The 26,933-nt window shown below is 45.0% G+C and overlaps 1 protein-coding gene and 1 non-coding gene across 6 annotated transcripts; one reads left to right on the forward strand and one right to left on the reverse strand.

Moving 5' to 3' along the window:
• The first annotated feature begins 1,178 nt into the window (after window positions 1-1,178).
• FSD2 (fibronectin type III and SPRY domain containing 2) lies at window positions 1,179-19,437 on the forward strand. 5 transcript variants are annotated; one of them, XM_061446860.1, is made up of 13 exons: window positions 1,189-1,367; window positions 3,331-4,106; window positions 4,187-4,282; window positions 5,254-5,487; window positions 6,784-6,806; window positions 7,663-7,784; window positions 8,809-8,964; window positions 10,361-10,495; window positions 11,234-11,387; window positions 11,768-11,901; window positions 13,810-13,942; window positions 16,524-16,700; window positions 18,559-19,437. In XM_061446860.1, the coding sequence occupies exons 2-13, from the start codon at window positions 3,372-3,374 to the stop codon at window positions 18,809-18,811; spliced, it is 2,352 nt and encodes a 783-aa protein (XP_061302844.1). In that variant the 5' UTR covers window positions 1,189-1,367; window positions 3,331-3,371; the 3' UTR covers window positions 18,812-19,437. The 5 variants fall into 5 exon arrangements, 4 of the variants coding, with proteins under 4 accessions (XP_061302847.1, XP_061302844.1, XP_061302846.1 ...); XM_061446862.1 differs by having other exon boundaries at window positions 1,191-1,355; XM_061446861.1 differs by lacking the exon at window positions 1,189-1,367 and adding an exon at window positions 1,403-1,659.
• A 2,627-nt stretch (window positions 19,438-22,064) lies between these two features.
• LOC133266229 (small Cajal body-specific RNA 15) lies at window positions 22,065-22,195 on the reverse strand. Its single transcript, XR_009742291.1, has one exon. It is a non-coding gene; the product is annotated as a small Cajal body-specific RNA 15 (non-coding RNA).
• Window positions 22,196-26,933: the final 4,738 nt, after the last annotated feature.

Here is a 26,933-nt window from a genome sequence, read left to right on the forward strand (position 1 = left end):
AACTTGTATTCCCTTAGCAAAACAGCAAACAATTGCACTGCTAGAAATGTGAGGGAATGACACCAAGTGTAATTGGAAAAAAAGAGGAAAAAGCAGAGCTGTCTCAAGATCCAATAGATGTTTCCCCTTGTGCTGCCCCCTGAGCTCAAGATGTATATAATGCAGTGTTCTCAGACATAAAAAGCTCTTGCCAGCAAGGCTGGCTCAGTAGCGTGTTCACAAGCAAAAGGTTATGTATGCTGGACAGCTGTGGGTTTGAGCAGATAGATACATAAAGCTGAAGTGCTACAGTAATCATAATAATCAGTGGTAATGTACAGCCTACTTTTTATCAGGTGAACTGCTGCTGAGCGCAGACTGAAAGGATATATTTATGGGAACACCACCCTAGCTGGGCCATTGGCCACATTATTCCCTATAATAGTTTTCCAGAGGTCTAGCATACACCTACACGATGGGATGTATGTGTATATATATTTATGCAACCCTACAATTTCAGATTTCTTCTAAATTCTGAATTTTAATATTTTTTCTAGACTCTGATCTTGATTAGCAGAGTAAAGCTTTTGCTAATTTAACAGAGAAAATAACTTTGCCATCAATCCTTTGCAAAGAACAGAACAGGTCTTTCTATTTAATTGTGCAGCAATGCTGTAGGTGTGCATCCAGCCATTTAAATCAGTTTGTGCAGGAAGCATGTTTAGGGTGGTGAGGCACTGGAATAGGTTGCCCAGGGAGGTTGTGAATGCTCCATCCCTGGCAGTGTTCAAGACCAGGTTGGACGAGGCCTTGGGTGATATGATTTAGCATAAGGTGTCCCTGCCCATGGCAGGGGGGTTGGAACTAGATGATCTTAAGGTCCTTTCCAACCCTAACTAGTCTATGATTCTGTGATTCTATGTATCCCATACACAACACTCTGCATAACACCACAGCTTTGGAAACCACACCTAAAGTCAATGACTGCACTCTGCAGGGTTTATTAATACCATCTCAGAAAGTGAGAGGGTGCTCTGGCCTTAGCAAGAGCTCTCTGTAATTGTTCCAAGTACTTCAGGTCCAGGAATCAATGTTCGGGGCCTTTTCTCAGTGTATGACATTCATGCTGCTGACACTCAAGTAGCACGCTGCTGAAGGACAGCTGGGGCACATCTATATTTGTTCCATTGCTCATTGCTGGCATGTCCCTATCTGAGCAGAGACGGTCTAGGGTTACAGCAATGTCTTCCAACTGCAGTCATATGAAAGTGGCAGCAAATTGATTTCATGTGAATTAATTTTTACTAGGGGAAATAAATGTGAAGTTTGATGCCATCTGAGCTATCAGAAGAATTTATGATGTCTTAAGATAGAAGGCAAGTTTTTAGGTAGTAACATTCTTTGTTGTGTATTTTTGATAACTGATGGTTACTGACTTGAACATTCTTCACTGTAATTGTATCTGTGCTGTAAACTGAGCAATCATCTGAAAATCTTATTTAGGCAGCAGGGTTCCAGATGAGCTTAATTATGCTAATTTTAATTTATGTAATTTAATTTCATTTTAGTGGGAAAATACTTGTTAATTCACTTCTCTAGTTAGTAGTAGCTTCTAAAGCAAGCCTTATTGTTATAATTATGGAGAAAAAAGTTTTCACGGGGGCCAGAGAACATTTCCTGGTATGTGTCAAGACCTTTTCTCTGTTTAATATGTTAGAATTTGCATGATTTATTTATGCCTTTAGCATAAATACTATTTCTGCTTAACTTCAGTGTTTTTGTCTATAGTAAGATATTGCTAGCTGTAGAATCCACACCCATGTCTGCAGTGCCAGAAGACAAACGGAGGACTTCTCTGTGTGTTTTCTTACTGACCGGTAGGCTGGATGGTTTTCAGCCATTGGTATGAAACCAGAGAGTGGGAAGTTTCTTAGCATTTTTCACCAGTTTGAGAAGTTGCTTTCTAATAAGTAACTGACTGTGTTAACTTTGTTAGCTAAGTAATCCTAGCTAAGTAATCAGGAATATTGGTAACGTACTGATGACATTATTTTGATAGCAAGTACTCAGAACTATAAAGACCATAAAAGGTAGTTTGAAAGCAAAGCTTATGTAAAAGCTTCTGCAGAAGCTCTGATAACCTTGATTTCTGGCTGACCTTTTGGATTTTTTTTCTGTGAGAAAGTGTTTTTAAAGCTTTCATATACTTCACTTAACTAGGACTAGATGTAACTAGAGATACATTAATATTCAGCTGAAATCTTGCCATGAACTCTTTTGCCTGTAGTAGTAAGCTGCTGGTGAAATTGACCTGACTAGTTTTGTGGTATGATTTTGTTTGTGCTGGTGAACAGTGGAGGGCTGCAGGGACTTCACAGCTCTGACTGAGAACTGCCTCTGTATTATTTCATGTGCTGTTGTTAATATAGGCTGGGTGGAATGAGTGGGGTTGGGGCATTAAAATTGCTTTGCACCTTTAAGGTTCATGCATGTACATCTACTTTATCATATACCTTTGCATTTTGCATCCATGTGCTTTTCACACCTCCCACATTGCACAGAATGGACAAAGTGTGCAAGCTCCAGGTCAGAACAGACTTCTCTCAGTTCAGGGGTCAGTGACCCGCCTTGCTTCCACGTTACTGTATGCTTTATCATGGAGATCATCACTGATCTTTTTTCTGAGCTTCATTTATGTTAAAACATGTATTTTCACAGCACCTGAGAACCCCCAAAAGGCAGTATTTTTCCTTGGTTTATAGAAAGGACCAATACCTGGACTGATAGTAATGTTAAAAGAAACCTCAGGTTTCAATATGGCAACTTGAAAAATCCAGAACAGGATTTTTCAGTACATTTCCTAGTGTGTTATGTGGCATCAGTGGTCACAAGAGAGGATATCCTGCAGTATTGCCTAACTAATGGTTCAGAAGGAGCGCTTCAGAGTATCTGAAGGGTGGGCAGACTTCAAACCAGGCCATCTCCAATTGTACAGAACAGCGCTAAATGCACTTGAAGCACAGTTTCACTGTTGAGCCAAGAACAAGAGTACCCCACAGTTTGGAAATCGGACATCAGGGTCACAGATGAGCCACTCAGAAAACACAGGATGCATTCTAGAGAGAGCTCTCTGCTTTGCTTTGCATGGAGGTGAGAAAAAACAAGCTACCTGTGGCTTCCCTTCAAAAGCTTCACTTAGTACATAAAGCTGCTGGATTTGGTCTTTCCCATGTCTACCTCCAGGCCCTGAGTAGTCCTCACCAAACTTATTCCATCCTTATATTTTTAAGCAAGAAAATCTCATGCTTGATATCTGAGTATGTAGCTAAGGATCTTTCTTATCTTTTACAGGATTGAGACTTGTCACCTCACAAGCCTCACTGAGGATACCAATGTCATCCAGATCTGACAGCAGAAGAGAGTATGAAACTAGTGACCAGTTGACTGGTTGTTCAGCAGTCCCAGAGTCTAGTGAGATTGAGCCTGGAGGCTTGATATTTTATCACATGGATCTGTATGGCTCAAAGGAGAGGTTTGATATCTTTCCTGAAGAGCTATCTGCTCAAGGAGAAAGATCTCTGGGGGATACGAGAAGGGAATCTGCACTGAGTAGTGAAAAATTTCAGCAGTCGCAAGAAGCTGGATATGACTTGGAAAAGGAGGTTGCAGAATTGGCTAAAATGTACGGACTTGATGAGGATAGAGAAAAAGAGCTTGAGCTTCTTGGAGGACGTCCGGAGATGGCGGAGAGCAGATGGCCATCTGCTCACACAGAAAAAGCAAGATCACAAGGCTCTGTGTATAATGCATCAAAAAGCAGCTCTTCAGTGAAAGATCAAAGTCAAAGCACAAAGCAACGGGGACTTCCTGGCAAGGCTTCTCAAGATGAAGATGAGAGCAAAGCCAGAGCAGAAGATGAGGCCGAGAGCCCCATACGGTCCGGAGAGGGGCTTAGCACCAGTGGCATTTCAGATGAGTGGAATAGTCAGGCTATCAGTGAGGAGGAGGAATCAGGGGATGTTTTTTGTTCTACCTGCAAGATACCAATCCGAGCTTTTGACAAACTGTTTGGTGAGCACAAGGATCACGAGGTGACTAAGCTCCCCAATGCCATGGAAAGCGAAAAGGTAAGAGTAATACAAGTGTACTGCAGTGCCTCTGTAACAGTGTTCAGACATACTAAGAATCATGCTGGGTGTTTTGGTAGGAGGAGATTCATAAAAACATGTGCAAGTTGGAAGAGCAGATTGCTCAGACGGAAAACTTTGCCAGTCACTTGGAGGAAATCTTCATCACTGTAGAGGTAAGTTGTATTTTCTCGAGCTAACAGTGGTACTGGGTTTAAAAATGTTTTGACAGTCGTAGTGTTGTTAATGAGGTGAGTAGTTGAACTAACAGAGCACAGAGTTACCTTGGGGTATGCCTAGGCTGAGGTACTTACGAAAATTCATCCTAATGAATTTTTTAACTGGGCTGGTGAAACCATACTTAGCATTTGCACAGACACTTGCATTCAGAAATAAAGGGACCCCTGCTCAGGTTAACTTAGTTTTAAATGGCCAAGGACCTGTGATCCAGCTAGTCCATCCACAGCCTACCCCTTGCATTCACTTAGTTTTATTTACAGATGCCAGGTATAGGCAAACCCTTGGAGCACCTGCACTGATCTACAACATGGCAGGGGTTGTGCTCCTGCTCAGTTGATGTCAACTTGGCACCAGGGGAAGGGTCCCAGGTGGCAGCAAGTCAAACAAGCAGTAACTCAAGGCACCTACTGTCTTTTCTCTGCCACATGTGGCACAGGACATTGGTGTCTGAGCAGTAGGCAGCTGCTGGCAATAAAGCTTTGCCTGCTCCTTAAATCTTTCTTCCTAATGCTTTCTCCAGCAGCATTAGCTGCTCAGCTCCCTCAGTGAGAATCCAGGGATTTCTCATGGAAGGATGTGCTTGACTGTGTTGGTGGAAATACTTGGGAGATATGGCAAGGATATATCTGTGGTTGTGCTCCCTTGGGCTTAGGTTGAAGACAGTTGCCTTGCCTCATTTTTTAATTATCATTTCTGATGCTGTTACGCTTGGAACCAAATCCAACACCCTCTTGTGCCTCAGTGGGGGGGGGTGAATGATTAGAATAAACCCCTAAAAATGCAAATTAGTCAAATTACAGCTTCTGTGCACTGGCATTACCTTCCTGACAAGGAGGATTTTAGGCAGACCTGAGTAAATTTTTTTCCAGGCCTGACACCAATGAACAAACCCCCAAATGTCTTTCAGGAAAACTTTGGGAGGCAGGAGGAGAACTTTGAGGTGCATTACAATGATGCAGTGCAAGTGCTTGCTCAGAAGTATGAAGAACAGTTGGAAGCACTGGGGGAAGAAAAGAGGCAGAAGCTGGAAGCATTATATGGGCAGCTGGTCAGTTGTGGGGAACATCTTGACACCTGCAAGGAGCTGACAGACATAACCCAGGAGCTTTACTTGGAAAACGACAAAGCCAATTTTATGAAGGTAAAGAACTTTAACTGGCAAGGCTAATTGCTAATTGCTCTTTGCTGTTTGCAAGTAGTCCCCAGCTGCAAAGACACAAGTGGCTTTATTGCTGAAGGGCATTTGGGGTGCCTGATACATGGTGCTGTCATTGCTCCAGGTGCTTGGTATTATGGCATTGACTTAGTGGGGCAACACAATGGGACCAAAATGCAGAAGCAGCAGCAGGAGTTTGTAATGTGGATGCTCAATGATTTGTGAGCTTCACTGGGGTTCAGAGAGAAGATATCTCACTAAAAAGCTTATCTCAGGATACTCTGGAGGCATTTAGTGTTCATTGCCTCCTGCAGGCTTAGCTCTCTTGCTCTATTCTAGGCTCACAGCAGGCAGGCTGATGCAACCACTTTAGAAGATGTTTCTTTTTCTTGCTCATTTTGTTGGAAAGTTCAGTTGAACAGGAGGCTTCGAACTAAACACATAAGGAGCTCCTGCAAAGTGATGGGTGAATCTCACTGTTGAGGAGGTTCAAGAAGTTATTTTCCTTTAGCAGTTAGAAAAATAATTGGGGAAAAAGGAAAAAAAAAAGAGTTTTCACTGCTTGATGAGTGATTGCTCTAATCTGAGCTGTCCTGTGACTCAGGTGGGTGGGAGTTTTTCTGTAGCACAGCCACAATAACTTCTGAACCAGACAGTAAAACCAGTCTTCTACCACCTCCAGTCTGCTCTAGCAGATCAGCTTGCTGTGTCACTCCATCCTGCTGAGTTCTTCATAGAAGCTGACTTTTCCCATTCCTCTGCATCTTCGGAATAACCTTTTCTCCTTATTTTCTCCTTAGCTCATAAACAGTTTAACATCACCCCTAGGAACCATTATTCCCCAAGTAGTGAATAGTTCTTGGTCATGAGCTCTCAGCTGCTTAGGTTTCTCCAGGGATGATACATCTGTCTTCCAGTAACAGTCACTGCTCAGATGCAGATAACTAAATTATTTTCCCCAGCTGTTGGTTTTGTTTGTGAAGGGTCTGTTGGCACTTTGGACAACTGAGGAAGGATGCAGCTCAGATGGGTAGACACTGGTCACTGCCTGATACTGCACGTTATCTTACTGTAAATTCAGCCAAGATCTGTCCATGGGAATGGACAATTAGGCACAGCTTTGTTCTCAGAGCTGGGTGAGAGCCAGTTAATTCACTCTGAGGGCAGCATTTTGGACAATTCATGTAAGACAGATCAACAGCATGATGTAGTTTGACTCTGGACTAATGCAAGAAATGTATCTTTTCTATCTTTAACACATTCTCTTTCTTTTTTCTACAGGCAGCAATAACCATGGTTGACAGGTAGTATCATAGTCTGGGATTTTATGTCACATTTCTTCCTGCTAATGGGACCTGTTATTGGAGACACTTGCATGTTCTGGACTCTGTTCAGGCACACAAATGTTACTTAAGCTACTAGAGCTATTGAAATCTTTAGTATTTCTGGTTTAAACTGCAGCAGGAAAAGTTGCTTTAAGAAGCTTAACACTCAAAAATAGTTTCAAGCTAATTTGAAAAAAAAAAACAAAAAACAAAACTCAAAGAGAGAGTTAGGGCATGAATAAATCACTGTTTTTAGCTTAGTCATGAGGAACTAATTTCAGTGGCTGCAACTGCTAAAGATCTTGAAAGAAATGCTCTGGATACAAATCTGACTAAAACTGAGCTCCCTAAATAGATTAGTAACAGGCTTATTTACGCATTAATATAGAGGGATAGAAAGTCAAGCTGTGGGAGCTCAAAAGAGATACTGGAAGATCTTGGAGCAATTGGAAGAAGTCTTAAGCACACTAAATCAAGTGAACAATATACATTTAAATTGACTTTCATCATTTATGGAAACACAGAGAAAAGATAGCCCTTTGTTTCAAATTTACAACACCTCGAATCGAGAGATCCTGAATTAATAATGGTGTTGTAAATTCAAAATAATGAAAGTCATGGAGCTAATGACTTGCTTCCCATAGAGGGGTGCTGGGGAAGTCTCGCTTGGTGGGAGCACAAAGGCCATGGGAGACTGAGCTTTGTACAACTATGACAACATGATTTTAAGGAAATAGTTAATTTAGAGGTTGCTGTTCTCCTCTTACCAATAGGCATCATAGAAGGGTATCTCCAACCCTACATATTAGACATATTTTTTCCCTTACAATTGCAGGCTGGAAGAATTCTTAAAAAAAGAAGTGGATTTAGAGCTTTCAACAGTGCCAGACTTTGAAGAGCGGGTCATGGATTTCTCTGAAGTTGAGCAACTAATGAACTCCATTAATATTATTCCAGGTACTCTTTCAGCTGATCATTATTTCAGACCTATTTACATTTAATTAAGAATATATATTAAACAGAATTCCATTACTTATTTGAAAAGAGAACTGCAAAAGCTGAATTAGTATCTGTTTTTCCCTGAAGATTTGTTTGTTTATATATAGAGAGACACTGGAACCTATTTTTGGGTTCACCACTCCCCCCAGTTTGTTTTCAATATAAAATTACCAAAACTGCCAAGTTTGGCCTTCCCTGCTTTTGCTGGATGATTTCCTAGAAGACTCACAAAGACTACCCCCTTCTGTTGAGGAGTGTTGAGGCATGCTTTGTTGCTGATAACTTGTCTTAACTTGTAGTTGCTTGAATAAAGTGTAGGACACCAGACTGCTTTAAATAACCTGCACAGCTTCTCTAGATAGCCAGATTTCAGTGGCTTGTTCCTCTGCTATTTAACAAACTTTTTTCCTGTTATCCACAGGAAACAGAGCAAAATCCAAACATATTTCTAATAACTAAAAAATAAAAATATGAAAGATTTTAGATCTTTTCTAGCACACCACAAGTGGTCAGAAACCACAATATGCAACTTTTATGCCGTTACATTGTGTTTTCTTAAAGTAAAATAGCATTTGCTACTTCGTTGCTTGTGCTGATGACCCCTTGTTACACAGCTTTTCCCTCATCTTTCCTCCAGAGGCTCCTCAGCCCCTGGGCTGGTGCACAGCAGTGCTGTGCACGTCAGATGTTGCTCTGCAGCATACAGCAGTATTCAGAGGCAGGGGAGGTCAAGAGAAGGATTTGGCTGAGGCTTATGTATTTTATTGTTTTGATTTGAAACAAGACTAATCCATACACCAGTGACCTGATTATTATCTACAAGTATTTACAGGGTCAACTCCTCACTTTTCTCCATGTGGGAGCAATATGACCCTATTCAATGCCTAGGCTTTGTGCAGACAGCTTTGTGAGAGGAGAGGTATTTGCCTGTGAACAGATTACGCTTATACATTCAAAACCTGGCCTGTTTTCCCCTCTGCAGCTCCTTGTGCCCCTGTGATCAATCCCCAGGCTCCCAATGCAGCAACTGGCACCTCACTAAGAGTTTGCTGGAGCCTCTTCTCAGATGACACTGTCGAGAGCTACCAACTGAGCTATAAAACAGTGAACAATGAGAGGCGCAGTGACGAACAACCAGGTAAGGAGGCCTGGACCCAAAGGGACAAATCAGCTCTCCACTGGCAAAATCAGCTGGTTCCAAAGTGCCTCTGGACTTGCTGTGGCAACTGGTACACTTTCTGTTCACCCTCTCCAACACCAAACCTGTCATATCTGTCAGCATGTTTCCTCCTTCTGGCTCTAGCACTCTTCCCCTGCCAGGTTTGCCATGCTGCCAGCTGCAGCAGGACCCAGTACAGGAACAAAGACACAATGGGGCAGCAGCTGGAATAGCAAGAGGGGGAAGGGAACAGTGGGTAGAGCCAGTCTCAACAGTAGTATTTCCTTTCCTGGAGGGTGGGCAGTGTGTTAGACACATATGTGCTGCATCCACTGCAAAGCACAGTATTTTTAGAGAGCAAATCATCATATTATCAGCATGTCACTGAAACCCCCACAGTCATTCTACAGTTTATCTCAGTGCTAATAATAGGCTGTAACTCCCCATCACCCACACACAGAGAAAAAGAACCACAGACCATCCTAAAATGCCCCACTTTTTGTTGTGACAAAAATGCCTTTGCTAATAATAATCTTGCAGACTGAAAACACCCAGTCACTTCAGCAAAAGTGGAAGCCAGCTGAGTGCCAAATGGCCAGTTCAGAAAGAAAATCTCATTAATGCATATAAATATCTCAAAGTTGGGTGCCAATAAGATGGTGCCAGGCTCTTCAGTGGTGACCAGAGACAGGATGAGGAGCATAAACTAAAACACAAGAAGTGTCTTCTCAACATAAGGAAGAACTTCTTTATGTTGAGGGTGGCAGAGCACTGGAACAGGCTGCCCAGGGGGCCATGGAGCCTCCCTCTCTGGAGACATTCAAACCCCATCTGGATGTGTTCCTCTGTAACCTGTTCTGGGTGGCCCTGCCTTGGCAGGGGGGTGTGACTGGATATCTCCAGAGGTCCCTTCCTAATGATTCTGTGAAAAGCAGAACCTGTTCAAATTTATGATGAAGAATGAGAGATTAGTAGTGAAATAATTTCAGCTCTTGTCCCACTGCTGGGATGGGATGGGATGAGCTGAGCTGACCAGAGCAGACCAGACAGCATCCCTGGAGTAGGAACATGCAAGGTCTTTTTAGAAGAAGATCCAGTGGCAGGTGGGTGACCTTTCTCTCTGGGTTTTCTTGAGTTTTTCCTCTCTGAGTGATGTGACTCCTTCAGAAGATGCTGTGTTATCTGATTTATTCCTCCTTAGGGGAAGGCATGGTGAAGCAGCCTGACAGCTAATCGAAGGGTATGGAGCACAAGGAGCTTTCTTGAACTCAGCAGACAAAACAATGCACCTCAACTCCATTATTTGAGGCAGCTTTGGGAAGGAGTGGGTAACTCTGTAAAAGCACTGTAAACGTGGTATTTTTTCTCATTTCAGAGCATACGCTGAAAGTCAAAGAAACATACTGCACCATTACTAACCTGCTGCCAAATACACAGTATGAATTTTGGGTCAGTGCTTTAAATGCCTCTGGTATCAGTCCACCAAGTGAGAGAACAGTTTATGTAACAGGTAAAAATACTTTATTCATACCGTTATGCAACCTTCATAGCGAAACTCACAGTCATCTCTGAATTTTATGCCAGTAATTCTTTCTCGGCACTTTGTTTCTTCTGATGCAAGTCTATTGACTGCATGGGAATTTCCTACTTTGATTTTAGAGCCTATCAGGCCTATTGTCCCTGTTTTAGAATTGAAGAAACAGAAGCACAAAATAACTTATTTAAATACAAGCATGTAGAAGAGGTGGAAATAAGGCTCAAGTCTCCCAGTTCTGCCAGGTGAACGCCAGCTCTCCTTTTCTTGGCCTGTAGATGTTTTGTGGATTCACCTGCTATGCTGCCCTTTGTAACTGCAGTTCAGTCAAGCACATTTTGTGAAATCCTGACAGAGAGAGGTCACAGTGAGACCTTCAAGGACCCATTCCAGATGTCTTTGACATCTTGGAGAAGAGAGGCACCCTTATGACAGAGATAAAAGCAATCATAGAAAGAAAATGATTCTGTAATCAGGCTTGATCTATGTTACTTCTCCAATTAATTCACTTTGGGACCTTTATAGTCCAAATTAACTCTTTAAATAGTACTGTTATTGCCCTGCCTGCTGTTTATTGTCCATTGGAGAAACAGATTTCTAACTGTATTAGTTAGTATTAGTTCACAACTTTGTTCTCTTTTAAGTTGTCAAAGCATGTTTGTTGCAAACATCTTCAAGCAACAGTTTAGAATTGTTCTTTTGACTACTTTTTAGCTCCTTCACCACCTACCATAAAGAGTAAAAAGATTCGAAGTTGTGAAAACGCAGCACTGGTATGCTGGGAATCTGGAGACATTAACCCTGTTGATTCCTACACAGTTGAATTGTCCAAGCTGGCAGATGAGGAAAACGGTGATACTATTACTGAGTGAGTCACTATTCTATCTAGTCAATGACCTGGAGAGATTAAACCATTTCAAGTCATGTGGCATCAGATAGTATTAAGAAAGGATCCACGATCCTTTGATGAATCTACCTTTACAAACATTCCTCCTAGTAAAACTAATTGTGTAAATGTAAATTACTGTACGGGGAATGGGAAAAGGGCAGAAGCAAATGTAAAAACCTGTACAGTCTGTCACAGGCTATCTGATTCTCCCAATACTGACAACTGTACAAGGTAAAGTGTTGTTGATGGGTTACAAGAGAAGCTGATGGTGTACTTTTTCTTTGTTGTTCAGAAAAATAGCCTCAAAGGCCCAACTTTGTTCTCTACCCTCTCATTTTCCATGGATTTATTTTCTGTAGATCAGTTGTGGGGATTCCTAACTGCGAAGTCCTAATTCACCTCCAGCCAACACAAAGCTATCACATCTGTGTTAGAGCCCTAAACCTGGGTGGTTCCAGTGAAAGAAGTGACCCTGTCCTGATACATACCACAGGTACTGTACAGCGCAGGACAACTCCAGAAGCCTGTTGTAGCATCTGTTACCTCAACACAAAGATTCCTGCTGGCTTCAATGGCCTCTGGATCAGGTCCTAATGTCTTACATCTAACTACATATCTGATAAACTTTTAGGAAAGCAAAAATCCCTCTTTTTGTAACAATAAGTGCATTGCTTTGGCTCTGTAATTTAAAATTATTTCTGTCCAGTATATTTGATACTTGAAATTCTAAACATTTTAAATGATACTGAATTCTAAACATTTTAAAAGACAGCATCAACGCAACATCCCAAAGATGTTGCCAGCTTGCTAAATACTGAGCCACCATTGAAGAAAGTTTTAGAGCAGTTTTACTTCAGAGGTTACCTTATCACGATCCTGCTGTTGGAAAGCATGGCAGACACAGTCAGCATTTTCTAGTGTCATTTAGATATGCAGAATCTTCCTCTGTATCTATTAACATCTTCAGTATGGCTAGAGAAGCTATGAAGACTGTTCCCCTTTATTCACTAGGAAAAAGGTAGTCCAGCTTTTAGCTGGAAGCTTTGCTGTAGTAACTGACATAGCATTTTCATCTCTGCTCTCAGTACCACACTGAGCAAGATTTAACCTTCCCCCAAAGGGAAATTGGAAGCTCTTTGCCCTCCCAGCCATCTAATCAAAGCTCATTTTAATGACTTATAGGTAGACACCTATTTTCACCTTCATCACTGCAACTTCACTGGGGTGTCTCAAACTTCCCACATCACTCACAGGTGGTTAACAACACACCTGGGTCTCTTCTGCCCTTACCTTCAGTAATTTGCAAATTGTACTTTTTCAGCAAGCTGGCTGGGCACCCATTGATCTGCAAAGAGCCACTTTTCAGTAAAAACCTGCCTGCCACACAGCAGTGACACCACTGAAAAAGAAATGGTCATTCTTAAATCCCTGGAGAGGAAGTCTGTCATTGTGTTACCATTGTTTGTGTGTTTTTCAACTGCTTAAATCAAACTCAATATTTGAAATTGCCAATTCTGCTTGCACAGCATGTGTTTGTTTTCAGCAGCACATGCCTGTAATTGCCCTGTCATTGTTTGTATTGTATTTGCATTGAAGTAACTTGCAGTTTGATTATAATGATTTCATTTGGGATTAGCATGGAGAGATTTATCTTCTCTGAGTCTACATTATGCAAACAACTAATGCAAATTGACCTGTCTGCTGCAAGCGCTCACCTCCAACACTGGGAATGACCTTTGATTCTTACTGGGATGGATACACAAACACCAACTACAAACACCAGCTGTGACGCACATGGCAGGGTGCAGTGCGTCAGACCTGCTTTGTGAGCTCTCCAAACAGGGAGAGGCAGAAGCACTTTCATCCTGGGCTGGCTTAGGTCACTTACTCACCTCTCTGAGGGCTGATCTGGTTAGGGGTGCTGAAGCATGAGGCATGCTGCATGTGGCACCTTTGTAGAGATCCTTCTCTTCAAACTGTGCCCAGCATTTTTGTGGAAGAGTGAGGCCATGGAGAGTTCTTTAAGCCCCCTTTTCCTTTCAGTGATTACTTAATCTCTGAGGAAGATGACTTGAAACTGGACAGTCCATTGCAGGGACAAACCCTCATCTTTGAATAGCTGTTTTCTGTGCAATGCCTGCAGCTTTGGGTTCCAAACCAGGTTAAGGCCTTTTTCTGCTTTTCACAAGGCTGCAACTAAACAGTGTTAAGCTGTAAAACACCCATTTATTTGAAAAACTCCAAATGGACAACTCTGTCTTCTCAATGTCAGCCACAGGTTCTCTCCAGAACACTGGTTAATCCTTCTGTGGACCCCAATGACATTTCACCACACTCTTGCTGCAAACCACAATGCCATAAAGGAGTTGCTGGAGTTATCCTCATGCATTCTCTCTTGCAGGCACCTACTTCTGCCTTAATGAGGACACAGCCCATCCTTTGCTGGCGATTCTAGATGATGGATTTACAATTGCATGCGATGAACTGGAAAACCCAGAGTGTGATCTGCCCGTCTATGATAACAGCTTTACAAGGTAAACTGAAGAACTTCAGTTGCAACTAATGCATGTGGCTTGTGGCTGCTTCACCTATGACACAGGCCTGCACTGAATTTAAATTCACTGAAAAGGTCTGCAGCTCTCCTTACCTTCAAGCCACGCACCAACCAGAGTGTATATGTGTGTATAATGTATAGTGGTTTATCCATCTTGGTTTTTGGATAAGTGGTTATAATTGTCTTCAGTTTTAGACTACTGCAAACACCTTTATCTGTCCTTTAAAAATATGGATTAGTCATCTTTTATAAAATCAGGTTTATTTTAAGGTATTTCAAGTTGGGCTCCTGAGGTAAGTTTGAAATGTCAGGCTTTCCCATGAGTCCTCAAAGAGTAAAACCTTGCATCCATTTCTTCAGGCCCCATAATTTCACTGGGGTTATTGCTCCTGGGTACCATTACTGAACTCCATCTGGCTTGCTGCTCTTTTCTGAGAATTTCTAGGGTGACTAATACATATAATTTACAACATCCCTTTGCACGATGTGTGCACCGATCTCTGTTAAATTCCAAAGCTTTCTTCCCATTTAATTCTTTAAAGAGCCCAAAACCCCTAGAGAAATGTTACACACACAAAAAAAAAAAAAAACCACTAAACTCCAGATACTCTTAATATAGCACTTGTGGGATTAAAAAAAAAAAAAAAAAGCATAATTATTAGGCTCTGTTTTAATTACAGTGATCAGCACTTGCACACTTCCAAGACTTGAGGAGCTGCTCCTCTCTGCTGGCTGTTGCTCCCTCTCTCCTGCCCCTTCTCTGCAAGCTGCCAAGGTGATAGAGCTTTGCACATCATGTGCAGGGGGCTCTGCTCATCTTTCCTTGGTGTCATTTTCACATGTGGAGATTTAGATGTTGCTTTTATATAGCTCTGTCCAATGGAAACCACCAAACATTCATCTTATGTAAAACTTGTTCACTACAGCAAATACTACATAGTGGGCAAAAAAACCTATTGGTGCTCTGGGCACCAGACCCTCTTTGAAGGAGGCTTTTGCAGTTCCAAGCACAGCTGATCTGTTTGGATTTTTTAAATAGATGCAAAGAAGTGTCTAATGGGGCTTTTGGCAGCTGTCATTGATTCTGTGAGTTTAAATCTCAGTCTCTGTCTAGCTGCAATTTGAAAGTTAAGCATCACTTGGAAGATAATGCAAGTTCATAAAGAGGATTACAGATGCAGCCAGCCACAACTACATACAAATCTGCTTACACGTTAGGCACATTGAGCTGATGTTGAACAGGTATTTAAGTGCCAAAGCAAATGGTACGGAAAGGAGTGAAATCTGAATACTTGCCTCTTGCTGAAAGATCTAGCTGATACTATTTGGACCAACAGATTTTACTTTCAAAAAAAGAATTAGGCACTTTGCCGTTGAAACGAGACTTTGTTGTGAAACACGTTTCAGCAATCTTATAACCAGGACAGGCATCTGCGACCACAGAATAATACAAACCCACAACTTAGTCCCATGGTGGAAAAGCAATGTTACTAGAAGGCATGGTAGAAAAGAGCCAGGAGGCAGATGATTCTCTTCATTAAAGTCATGATGATAAGCCTAAATAGGATTTCATCCCACTTCCACAGGGTGCTTTTATGTTTCACATAAACAGCCAGAGCTGGCACTCATCTCATTCTGAACTCTGAGGCTGAGTTTTTGATGCCACTGTGAACTTGAAGCATCTTTTATAGATACTGTGAAAAAAGAAAGAATAAAAAGCTCCCAAGCTGAAAGGACCAACACTCACACTACAAGGAAATTATATTGCAAACCCTTTTGAAGTTTTTGTGATCTCCAGAAGTCTGATGTGTTTCCTAACCAGAGCAGCTCCTATGGTCTGACTCAGGCTTGCCTTGGTGGCTTTGCAACTCTCATTACTGTGGTAATGTTTTGTTCACAGATGTTTACCCATCCATTTTGCATCATTCCTTTTCCTTTTCAAGCTGTAGCAACACAGCCTGAGTCCTGATTTCAGCAGCCTGTAATGTATTCCCAAGACAGCTACATGCACTTGCAGTGAACTGTACATTTGCTTTAAGGCATTGCTGGTGAGGTGGCACAGAGTACAGCTATCTTGCTGTGTGTGCCCATCCTTACACATCAGGCCCTCCAAAAGCTGAGTGCAGCTCTTTCTCAGCATTACCTAGAGGTAGATGAGCTCAGTGTCTGCCACCAACATCCTTTGCCTTTGTAATTTACACCATTAGAGTCTACCACAGAAACATACAGGTTGTGTGTGTGACCCCCTCATTCAAAACTGAAGGTGTGTTTTGAAACCTACTATCCCAGTGATGCAGCAATGACAGCTAATACACTGTGTACTTTTCCTGAGAAAAGTGGGGGTGTAGTCTTACAGGATTCACGTTGCCCTCTTGGTTCCAGTTATGGTGTTTCAGAAGCATTTGGCAGGAGTTATTTTGCCCAACTTTCTTGCTTCAGAACTGCAAAGCTTCCCATGGGTGAAAACAGGCAGGTGTCACAAAGAAACATGCAGGTTGTGTGTCAGGTCTTCAGCACACAGAGTCCCTGCCAGAGCACACATTGCTGTCTGTCTCCCACAGGTGCATTGGGATCCTGGGCAGTCTGATTCCATTTCCAGGAAAGCATTACTGGGAGGTAGAAGCTGAGGAAGATACAGAGTACAGAATTGGTGTGGCTTTTGAAAACACTCCAAGACATGGTTATCTGGGGGCAAACAACTCGTCCTGGTGCATGAGGCATATCATCACACCATCAAGGTAAGGGCTGTGGAAGCTACAGTTACTCCTAGAGGAACACTCCCTAGCTGTACACCTGCAGGTAGCACAGCAGAGCTCCTACTTGCAGGGGGCAGCCAGAGATTTTATATCAAAGCCCAGACCAGCACTTAATGAGGGGCCTCTGACATTCACCACTGGCACTGTGAACAGCTATTGAAGGATACTGGAACCTTTAATCTTCCAAATCTTCCTGCTTAATAACATTCTCACATTGAAATAGGCAGTCCCAGAACTAACCTGAATAAAATCCGCACTACAGAAGTGAGCTGTAAAGGCCTTGTTTTAGGTCACTGAAACCCCAGTGGGAAGACAGAGAGTAACAGATCCACATAATCTATCAAACTACGTTACCTGGCTAAACCCAGTTGTATGCACTCTCCTACCCGAGGGAGCACCCAGCAGCCACACCTGCATGTAGAAATGCCAGCTCCCCTCTGCCAGCTGAACCTGCTGGCTTTTCCCCAGATACCTTTATACCAGCATGATGTCCTTTGACTCCCCCCGTGAGGTTTGGGCACTCTTCAAGGCATCCAGGAGCAAGAAACAGGTCACACCCCCAGGCATCCCTAAGTGTTGCCCACTGCCTGTCTGAATGGCTTACTGCTCAGCCAGGAGTGGCCAGGGTACTGCTGGGCCCCCTTGGACACCACCTGAGTGCCCCCAGCATGCATAGCCAGTAAAGGATAAGGGTGGCACAGCACAGCCCAAATCTGCCTGTCCTCTGCTTGCTGGTACACAGGGAAGATTCAGATGCTCCAGTTGGCTGAAGCACACACTCCTCCCCAGGTGCAAGCTGCATAGGTAATCATCAGCAGTGTGGGCACTCACCTCCCACACAGCCACAAATGCTGCTTAATGAGGGAGACCAAACCCACTAAAGCTAATGACTCTCACATACACTGCAGGCAGGCTATTTGGTTTCCTTGCTACATTGAGCTAAGAAGGACATTGAAACTCTCATTCTTCTGAAGCAACAAGCATGGGCTTCAGACAGAAAAGGGAGCTGGGCCATTGCTCAGTTTGAGTCATTGCCATACCCATTTCCACAGGGAAGTCTCAGGTTTGAGTGGTGTAGGTGGAGGAGGCAGTTAGTGAAGAAGCTGGGCCTTATGAAATACCAGATAACTCATCACTTCAACTGAAAAATCTTCCCATTTCTGCACAGAAAGGCTCATGGTTCCCATAGAAATCATGTATCTTGTTTGCAGCATGCCACACTAGGGAGAATTGTTTGAGTAACTGTTAAAGGACCCCAGCATTGCTTGAACAGAGACTGCATAGGGAAGAGGGCTCCCTGCATGACAAAACTGCTCACCTATGGAGCACCTTCCTGGCCTCCCAATAACCCACAGTCCAGGAATCGCAATTAAAAGATGTCCCCCTCTAGTAAATGAACTCGAAGACTGGAACTTCCCCACCAACACTGCCCAGGCTGAGGCAGAAGGTGTAGGAAAAGCAGCCAGAAATGTCATTTAGACAGTGGGATTTGACAAACGATGCCCCATAGCCTGGAGGATGCCAGCCACACTGTGCATCAGGCAGCCTCTGCCCAAGGGATTGTGCTTTCTTACAGCTGCAGGGAAGGTTGACAGGAAAGAGGCTTGGTACCACAGGGGAACCCATGGGTAGCACAGCAGGGCCTGAAGGACAGGACTGAGCAGTCTTAACAGGCCCCCCTGGGAGGGCCTACAGCTATCCTGGGGCAAGGTGAGGAGATGGCAAGGGATGTTCTGGGGCAAGCTGAATTGGCAGGAAGTGTGCTTTGAACACAAAGCACTTCCTTTGAGAGCAGCCAGGGTGCCCTCGGGTTTTTTTGACTTCAATTTCTTGCCTACAGGCACAAATATGAATTCCTACACAGTGGGATGACACCAGACATCAGAATTACTCTCCCCCCTAGAAGGATTGGCATCTTGCTGGACTATGAGAACTGCAGACTGTCATTTTTCAATGCAGATATTGCCCAGCACCTGTACACATTCAACTCACACTTCCAGCATTACGTTCACCCCTGCTTTGCTTTGGAAACACCTGGTATCTTACGGATACGTACTGGAATTGCAGTACCCCCATGGACTGCCCTCCCATAACCTCCGTTCTACAGCTACCATACCTACATTTAACCTGCAGTGAGCAATGTCCTCTTCAAGCATTAACTGCTCCATCACACTCCCTGTAAACCAGCTATCTCCCAAGAAAGAGCAAAGCGACCCTAACCCACACCAGCTGCCAGGTCTAAGCCCTTACAATTTCTGTCCTCTTGGGCAGGATCTTAGTCGAAAACCGTTATGGTCACAATTCTATCAGCACCCCAGAATACTCCAGTTGGAAATGGATACCATCCTCAGAAGTGACACTGTCCCCATGCAGCAATGGCAGCTGGATCAGTGGTTCCTCCAGTGCCCATTTGATGCCCAGCAAACCCCCCTGCTCCAGAGCATTCGTTAACTCCACTCCTGTGTTTGCTGAAGAGCTAAAACTTCAAAGAAAACCAAAAATAGCAAAAGGCATAATCACAGTACAGCTGCTAGACCGAGCTGAAAATACTCCAACCACGAAGCTGATTCACAATCAAGTAGTCTTGTTGCTACATGAAGTCTGTGACACAAGATAACCAAATACACCTCCCCTGTGTGTGAACTGTTAGTGCCTACCATGCACAGGGAGGCTTTTTGACAAGCACTAGTCTCAAGTAATAAAAGACATTTTTACAGAATGCCCACGCCTCTACTTCATTCACAAAACCGAGGCCTTTTGCAGTGCTTCACTGCCCCTGCAGAGAAACCTAAAGCATCATTTTAGCTGGTTCTTTCTGGCTATGCTCACCTCCACTTGGGTGTACTCTCCACACTCACAGATCTGTTCTGCTCCTCAGTGCTGAAGAATTCTCACCCCAGTGCTGCGCCCTTGAAGCTTTGGGTGTCCCGTGGGCTCTGGAAGCTCTGGCCCAGCACACAGCTGAAATGTCCTTGCTTAGGCTTCACTTCCAGACAGCAGACAATCAGACAGGCTCATCCAGCTCTAAACAGCCTCATTCATCTATGTCAAAACTACCCAAATTCAATCAAGAGTCATTAACAGAGAAGCTTTTCCACAGATTTATTGCATATTCTTTACAAAAATCATTGGTTCAAGTTTCCATTATAGGGGATGGCTGGGCACAAGCAGCAGCCTCTACAAGGTCTCTACCAATAAACACAGCCTGGCAACTGCGATTTGATGTAGAGCTCTGTGCCATAAGCTAGTCTGTTCTTCCTCAAATAGCTTAAAAACATCTTCCTAAAACAGGTTTTGCAGAAACCATAAAATCAGGAGCTGAACACAGATTATGCAGTGATCAGTACTGTCTTCTCTGGTCTGTGTTTGTTCCACAAGCCTCTAAAAAAGATGGGTTTAGTGACGCTGAGCTAGGCAAGTACAGGGTCATTTCTTAAGTCTACTAGAATTCAGAGATTTCCAGGGTTGTGCTGGTCAGTGTCAGACCCCCTCTAAGGCAGGGCACAGACTGCAGCTGCACTGGCTTTTGGTCACAACAGCTGGTGTCTACCAGAAACAGGTGACTCCACCAGCAACCACCACCGATGCAGGGGGCACTGCTCTCAGTGGCAAGGCTGTACTAGAGAACAGCAGGTGAAGCATACAGCTCCTCTGCAGGGACTGCAGTGCTGAAAAAGCTTCATTCTTTGCTTAAAAATGTATGCCTTGATTCAGAGTCCAACTTTCACCCACTGGAACATGTTTTACCTTTATCCGCCCAAAACCAAGTACCAAGCAGGTATCTGAAAGAGTGAGATACGCAAGTATCAGAGCAGAGCTAGGAAGATGTTTGACCCTCCCAACAAGCATTCAGAGGTGAACCCGACAATTCTGATGGAAGCAGATGTTCTGCTGTGAGCAGTACCACCACCTCTACTGGGACTTCACAACCCTCTCGCTGGACTGCTGCAAGGACAGATTTTCTGAGCTGAGTGTGAGGTGCTTGGACACATTTGGGAGTGGGACTACAGGTACCAAACAGCTGTCATTACATTACCAGCTTGATGAATCTGCTGGAGAACGCAGGCCTGAAGGCTGAGCATGGAGCAGCCGGCTCAGCAGAACATGGCCCAGTGCTCATCGCCTGCCATGGTACAGGACAGCAAAGGCAGAACAGGACTATCTGAAAAAGCAACAAATAAATAGTAATTGGCTACTAGGTTGAAAACAGTAAGGGAATGAGTTGACATGTTTCAGTTTAATATATGCCTCACCTGTCAGCAGTAACCCAAGCATTTCCTCCCTTAGGAATACCAGCCCTGTCACTTAAATATTTATACAACAAAGAAAAAGGCATGAACAGCCTTAATTTTTTAAAACCAGCTGTCACTGTATTGTAAATAAATCCTTTACAGGGAAGCCACCATTTCCACTACCAGGTCTGCTGATCAGACCAGTACACTCAGGCTGGGCGTTCACATCGACCTCAACTTTCTGTGTAGTCCACCAGACAGGGTAAGTGTTGTCCATTTCTGAGTAAGGGCCAGGCATGCACAGAACTGGAAGCTGTATCTGACAGTAAAAGGGGATTTTCCTACTGAAGCTAAACCACTTCTCACCTCTGGCCTGTCTACAGGAAGTCCGGCTCACTGCTGAAGTAGATCATGTGAAAGCACAACAGCAGTTAAAAATGGGTTGTCCTTGTCTCTGACTGCAAGCTATGTGCTGCAAGATGCATTTTTCCTGGTACCTGTCAGTATTTTTCTTCCTCTTGCTTTTCACTGTGTGCGTTTACTGGTACGTGCACCCCCTGCAGGGATTTCACTGTGTGCGTTTACTAGTACATGCACCCGCTGCAGGGATTACAGCAGCAGGAGCTGCCCAAGGCCAGGACAGCCCAAATCAGCTAACCAGGGACTTTGCCAGGGCTGGCTGCCAAAGGCCCTCGGGCTTAGAAGGTGTTACCCTCAAACATCTTTTAAGAGGGCAAAAAGGATCACTTTTTCCAATCCCTTTCTGTTCCCGCTTGGTTTAAAATACACGTTGTGGCCACCGGAGGGCATCACACAAAACCCTTCCGCAAGGCTGCACGAGTTATCAAACGGGTTTACATAAACAGTGGGGCTGAGCAGACGGGGTGCAGCTTCCAAACTGGTTACCGTAATCCTTCAGGGTGTCCAGCGTCGCTCCTCAACCAGTCCTGGAGCCTGTGAACGAAAACACGCAGGTAAAACACTGTCACAGCACAGATGGAACAGGCAACCCAACAGCCCTGGAATTCGGCTTATTGTGTTCAATTCAAACCAGACACACCATTTTCTACAGAAATACCGAGCTGTAACTTGCTCCCTCTAATTGCCGTTAAAACCTTGTAGGTAGACGAAGTAGGCCCTGACTTTCTCTCACAGGCAGGCCTTGTTCCTCCACCATTTAATTTAGGAGGATAGTATCAGTGGAGTCAATACAGTGTCACTGGCTCCACTTTCTTAGTCCTCCAGCTACCTCCGGAAGGAACACCTGGGCAGTCCCAGGAACCGACCAAGAGCGGGGCCTTCCGCCACTCCCTAAACCCACGGCGCTCCCTCCTCACGCAGGGCCCGCTCAACGCTTACCTGGGAGCTCCACGCCGAGACACGTGGTGATGCCGACAGACCCTGCAGGGCCGCACAGCCCCGCGGCAGCCGCGGGCAGCAACCGGGCCGCGCCTCTACCCACCGCAGCGGGTCTCCGCGCTCGAGGCCCGGCCTGGCGCAGGCCCGCATTACCACCGGCACGGCCGCCTTTACATGACCTGCAGGCGGAGCGAGTACGGAGGCCGCCCCCCGGCACCACGCGGCGCCTCTGCGGTCCCGAGGGGGCTCCGCCGGTCGCTGGCCACGGGCAGAGCGGAGGAGCCGCGGGCACCCGCCGCCGCCATGAGAGCTCCCCTCGTGCTACCGCCATTTCCTGCGGGCGGAGGCCGCCGGGAGAGGCCGCCCGGAGCCGCTTCCTGCCCGGGCCCGGCGGGGCAGGGCCTTCCGCTGCTGCGATAGGCGCGACCCGAGGGCTCGGTGGCTCGTGTTTTACCCGGAGTGGGGAGCCGTGTCCCCGGGAAACGGCGGGTGTGGAGGCGGACGGGGCCGGCGGGAGTTGCCGGGGCTGCGGATGAGGAGGGGGCTGGCTCGGGACGGCGCAGGGGCTGGGCCAGCCCGGCTCGGGGCGGTAACGCAGCGTTCTGCCGAGCAGTAACGGACCGACCCCGAGTACCCGCGCACGGCACCCGCCTTTCGGCTGGGCAGCGCCTGCTCTGTCCGTAGCTCATTGTTGCGTCCCGCAGCCCTCCCAGGCGCCACCATCATGTGCAACACGTGCTGGTCTTCTCTGCGTCCTTCCGGTAACAAGTGCTCGATCCTGCAGATTTAAGCATGAATAATAACATCCTGGTACTAGCTCTGGTGAGAGACACCCTTCTGGGCTCTGCTCCGGGCACAGCTCTGGCATGGCTGAATGGGAGCCACCAGCTTGAAGCAGGAATGGGGCCACAAAAAAGCTGCGAGTTAGCTCAGTCCCTGGGGTCCAAGGCTCCCAAAACCACCTGCGTGGGCACCCATCCCCCAGAGTGGGCCAAAAAAGTAGCCTGTAGATGCTTCTACCCAGAGCTATTTGCAGCCAGTTGGAGTCACGCGCTTTTTCTCTCAATCTTTAAACAGAATTCCCTATGTTCCATCTGAAGTGTTGGAAAACGCATGGTCAGGAATTGCCTGGGGCCACCCCAGTGCCTCCTGCCCTGTCCTATGCCCGTGCTGACCTGAAAGCTTCAGCTCGGATGCAGGAATAAACCTACTTATTGTGCCTGTGCAGGCAGAGTCAGGTATATTGGATATATTTAACAGCCTATGCAATAAACACTTCATGAAATGAATATACAATAGCTTTGCCATTTATAAGCTGAGTTTAAAAAGCTTTCTTGTAGCAAGAGTCAGTAGCAGCCCTGCTTGCCTTCATTCATGGGGTGTGGCTGTTTCTGCCGCCAGGAAAGCACCTGGTACCTTTACTATGGGCCTAGGCCTTGGGAAAACTTGAGTATTCTTTCTAAATCATTTCAGATCTTAGAGGTGAAACCATTTCACACCCCCAGTCAGGCTGGCCAGCCCAACCTGAAGCCTTATTTGCACATTTGCCCCTTTCTGCTGCAGTTTATGGTTAGGAGGGCTCAGACATTCCCTCCCTTGGACCAGCTGCACTCCTGGGTTTCACCACACTCATTCCTCAGGGCCTCCCAGACAGCCAAAAAAAGGCAGGAAAAACAGCCCTGGATGGGGGAGCTGGGGAGTGGATGGTTGCTAAGGCTCAGCACAGTGGTGCTGTCGCAGGTAGGCACAGGTGGCTGGGCTTCCTTCCTAAGGTTTTATTCTTGTATAAGGCAAAGAAATAGCCAGAGGTGAAGAGCAGGAGTCATTAAACACCCCTGCGGGCTCCGTGTGCTGGAGGTAACAAAGCTCAGCTTGGCCTCAGCAGAAGAAAAGCAAACTGCTCAGCATACTCCTCTTCCAAGCAGAGTAAACACTTTGCCTCCTACCCTTGAAATGGCTTATCAAAGAGCAGTATCTTGTCAAAGCCTCTTTCAAATCTGGGCTGACTGCTGTTCATGCTATTACTAACTGGAGGCAGTTTGGGAAGGGGGAGGTATGGGGCTTTGATTCCTCTGACAAGAAAGCTTTAAAGAAGGGAGAAAAGTGATAGTATTGACAACCTGTGATGCCATGGCATACGATAAAAGCCTAGCTGTCATTTTTGCCTGCACCTCACTGTGATTTCAATGGCCTGACTTTAGGATAGCTCAAGCCTGATTTATGAATGACAGTTTTCCCCCGTGGGTCCCACACATCATGACCTTCCTTTCTCTCCACCACCACACAAAAACCGTGAGAAAAATTCACGTAGCTTCCCATATGTGGAAGCACATTTTCTACAGTGATTATTTATTAAGCCCCAAATTTCTGAGCATGACCAAAGAGATCACTTGTATTGACATACAGGAAAGGACAGTTAAGAAGAAGTCTGATTTCCTCACAGCCTGTCAGACCTAAAGGAAAACCTTTGTTCCTGGCGAGGAACTTCCAATTCAGCATCACTGTAACAACCTGTTGTCTTGCTTTGCCTTCCTCTGTGTGTTAGCTCCTGAGTTAGTATCTGGCTCTTAAAAGAGGTAAATAAGCTGAGAGGTCAAAGGACAGGCAGACCAAAATACAAATACAAAGATCTGTTTAAATTATAAATAGGTATGCCTTTGTCCTTTCGCTGCACATGGAAAAGCAACCATTGGCTTTTGGGCTGTGGGGTGCCTTCTTGGTCCCTCAGTGGCTTTCTGCATACTGCTGGTATATCTTGGTGATACTGGGTCAGCTTGGGTGGGAAGCTCTGACGAGCAGGCCTGAGCACAGGGCTCTGTGCTTACAGCACTAATATCAACTGGAAGGAAATCTAAGCTCAGGGAGCAGCTGATGAGAAGAGGCGGGAATAAGCCTGAACTTGGCTCAGCCGTGGCACCGTGGCATTTCAGGTACAGACTATACTAACCTGACCATGTATTTGCAACCAGTGTCAGGACAGCTTTCCTTCAGAAAGCCAAAATGATCTAAGAGGTGGGTGGATCATGGGTAAAAAAATAACACCCAAGAGGCAGACTGTAAACTGAGCTAAGCCAATCAAAGTGAAGTTTAACCTCACCCAAATCAATGTGTTGGGAAGGGTTTTTATTTGAAAGTCCTGAGGTGGGGCTGCTGCTAGGCAGATGTTTCTCTGTGGGATGCCAAGTGGGAAAAACAACCCAAAAGTCCCTTTTTTTCAGACTACTTTATAGAAACACTGTTGACTCTTGTTACAACAAAAGCAATACAACTACCACTTTGCTGGTACATCCTGCACCAGACTTAAAACATGTCACTGGTATTTACTTAACAAAAATTGGTAGGTATGTACTCTGATGTGGTTCGAAGAACATTTGTTTATTTAAAACAGCTTATTTTAAGACAAAGCTTTTTGATTTCTTTTTTCTGTTCCTGGCATGACAGAGCAGCTAAAACTTTCTGCTTTCTGACCCTGACTTGTCAGAGATTTGTCATAACTGGGGACAGCATATTTGCACTGAGGCTGGCAGCATGAATTTTCAGGGGCTAGGCGAGGCTGCTCACTTCTAGGGTTTGGTTGTATGGTGAAGAACATTGTGCTCTCCCGATGTCCTGAAAACTGTCTATTCATGCAGTTGGAGTCTTTCTCCTTCACTGTCCCCAAAAGCAGTGCTTGATGTTATGCATGCCGTTCCCAGCCCAGCGTTGGTGGGGTGGCTGGGCATCTTGCCTGCTCCTTAGCACTTACATTCATGCTCTATCATTGCAGTCTGTCTTACTTACGGTAAGCAGCATCTGAAATAGCTGTCACCACCCACTGCCGAGGACAGGGACTCCATGCACACATGCTGATGGCATTCGGCACTCCCGCGGGTCTCACTGAGGTCAGGACAAAGTGGGGAGGGCTTCTCAGGAGCTGTGACAGGATGTCTGTAATGCAGCAGTGACAAACTGTAATGAAAACACCTGCTTCCTAATTTCTCTTCCCACTTCTTTTGAAAGCACAGTTCAACTTGGAGCCCTCAGCAGCAGCCTGGGAGGCCCCAGCACTAGGCCAGGGTTTGCTATGGGGTGGATGCTAACAGGCCACTGTTTTTCCCTGCAGCTTGTTTTACCTACCTGCAAAAGGGCTCTGTGGGTCTTCTTGCAATGCGCTTAGGGATCTGCGAAGTAAAAACTTCATCTTCTGTAAAGAAAAAGCAAAGTAACATTTACTTTGTATTTTTTTTAGGCAAGAAGGGACAGTTCTGCTGGAGGTGCAAAGCAGAATTTCTCACACATTCCACACTGCAGATATCAAGGGAGTCTCATCAAACGTATTCATCTTTAGGCTGAAGATAGAGCCATACCTCCTCCCAAGGAAGCAGGGAGCTGCAGGATCACCAGCCTGACGCCATTCTACTTGATAGAACATTCTGCATGCTGAACTTGGCACTCGGCACACTCAGGTTGAGCTAAGAGCTAACATAATGAACTCTGGGGAAGGATTTACATCAAATACCACTTTGGAATATTAAAGACTGACAGGATCAACTTCCCACTTGAATAATTACATACTATCTAAATTCCTCCTTTCTTTCGAAAACCAGTCACCTTTTCACTTCTTTTCTAAAACTGTGTGCCTTGT

The sequence above is a fragment of the Pezoporus flaviventris genome, unplaced genomic scaffold, assembly GCF_033815535.1.
Source record: "Pezoporus flaviventris isolate CSIRO_AGI_PZ_B2104156 unplaced genomic scaffold, CSIRO_AGI_Pfla_v1 ptg000006l, whole genome shotgun sequence".
Lineage (NCBI taxonomy): Eukaryota > Metazoa > Chordata > Aves > Psittaciformes > Psittacidae > Pezoporus > Pezoporus flaviventris.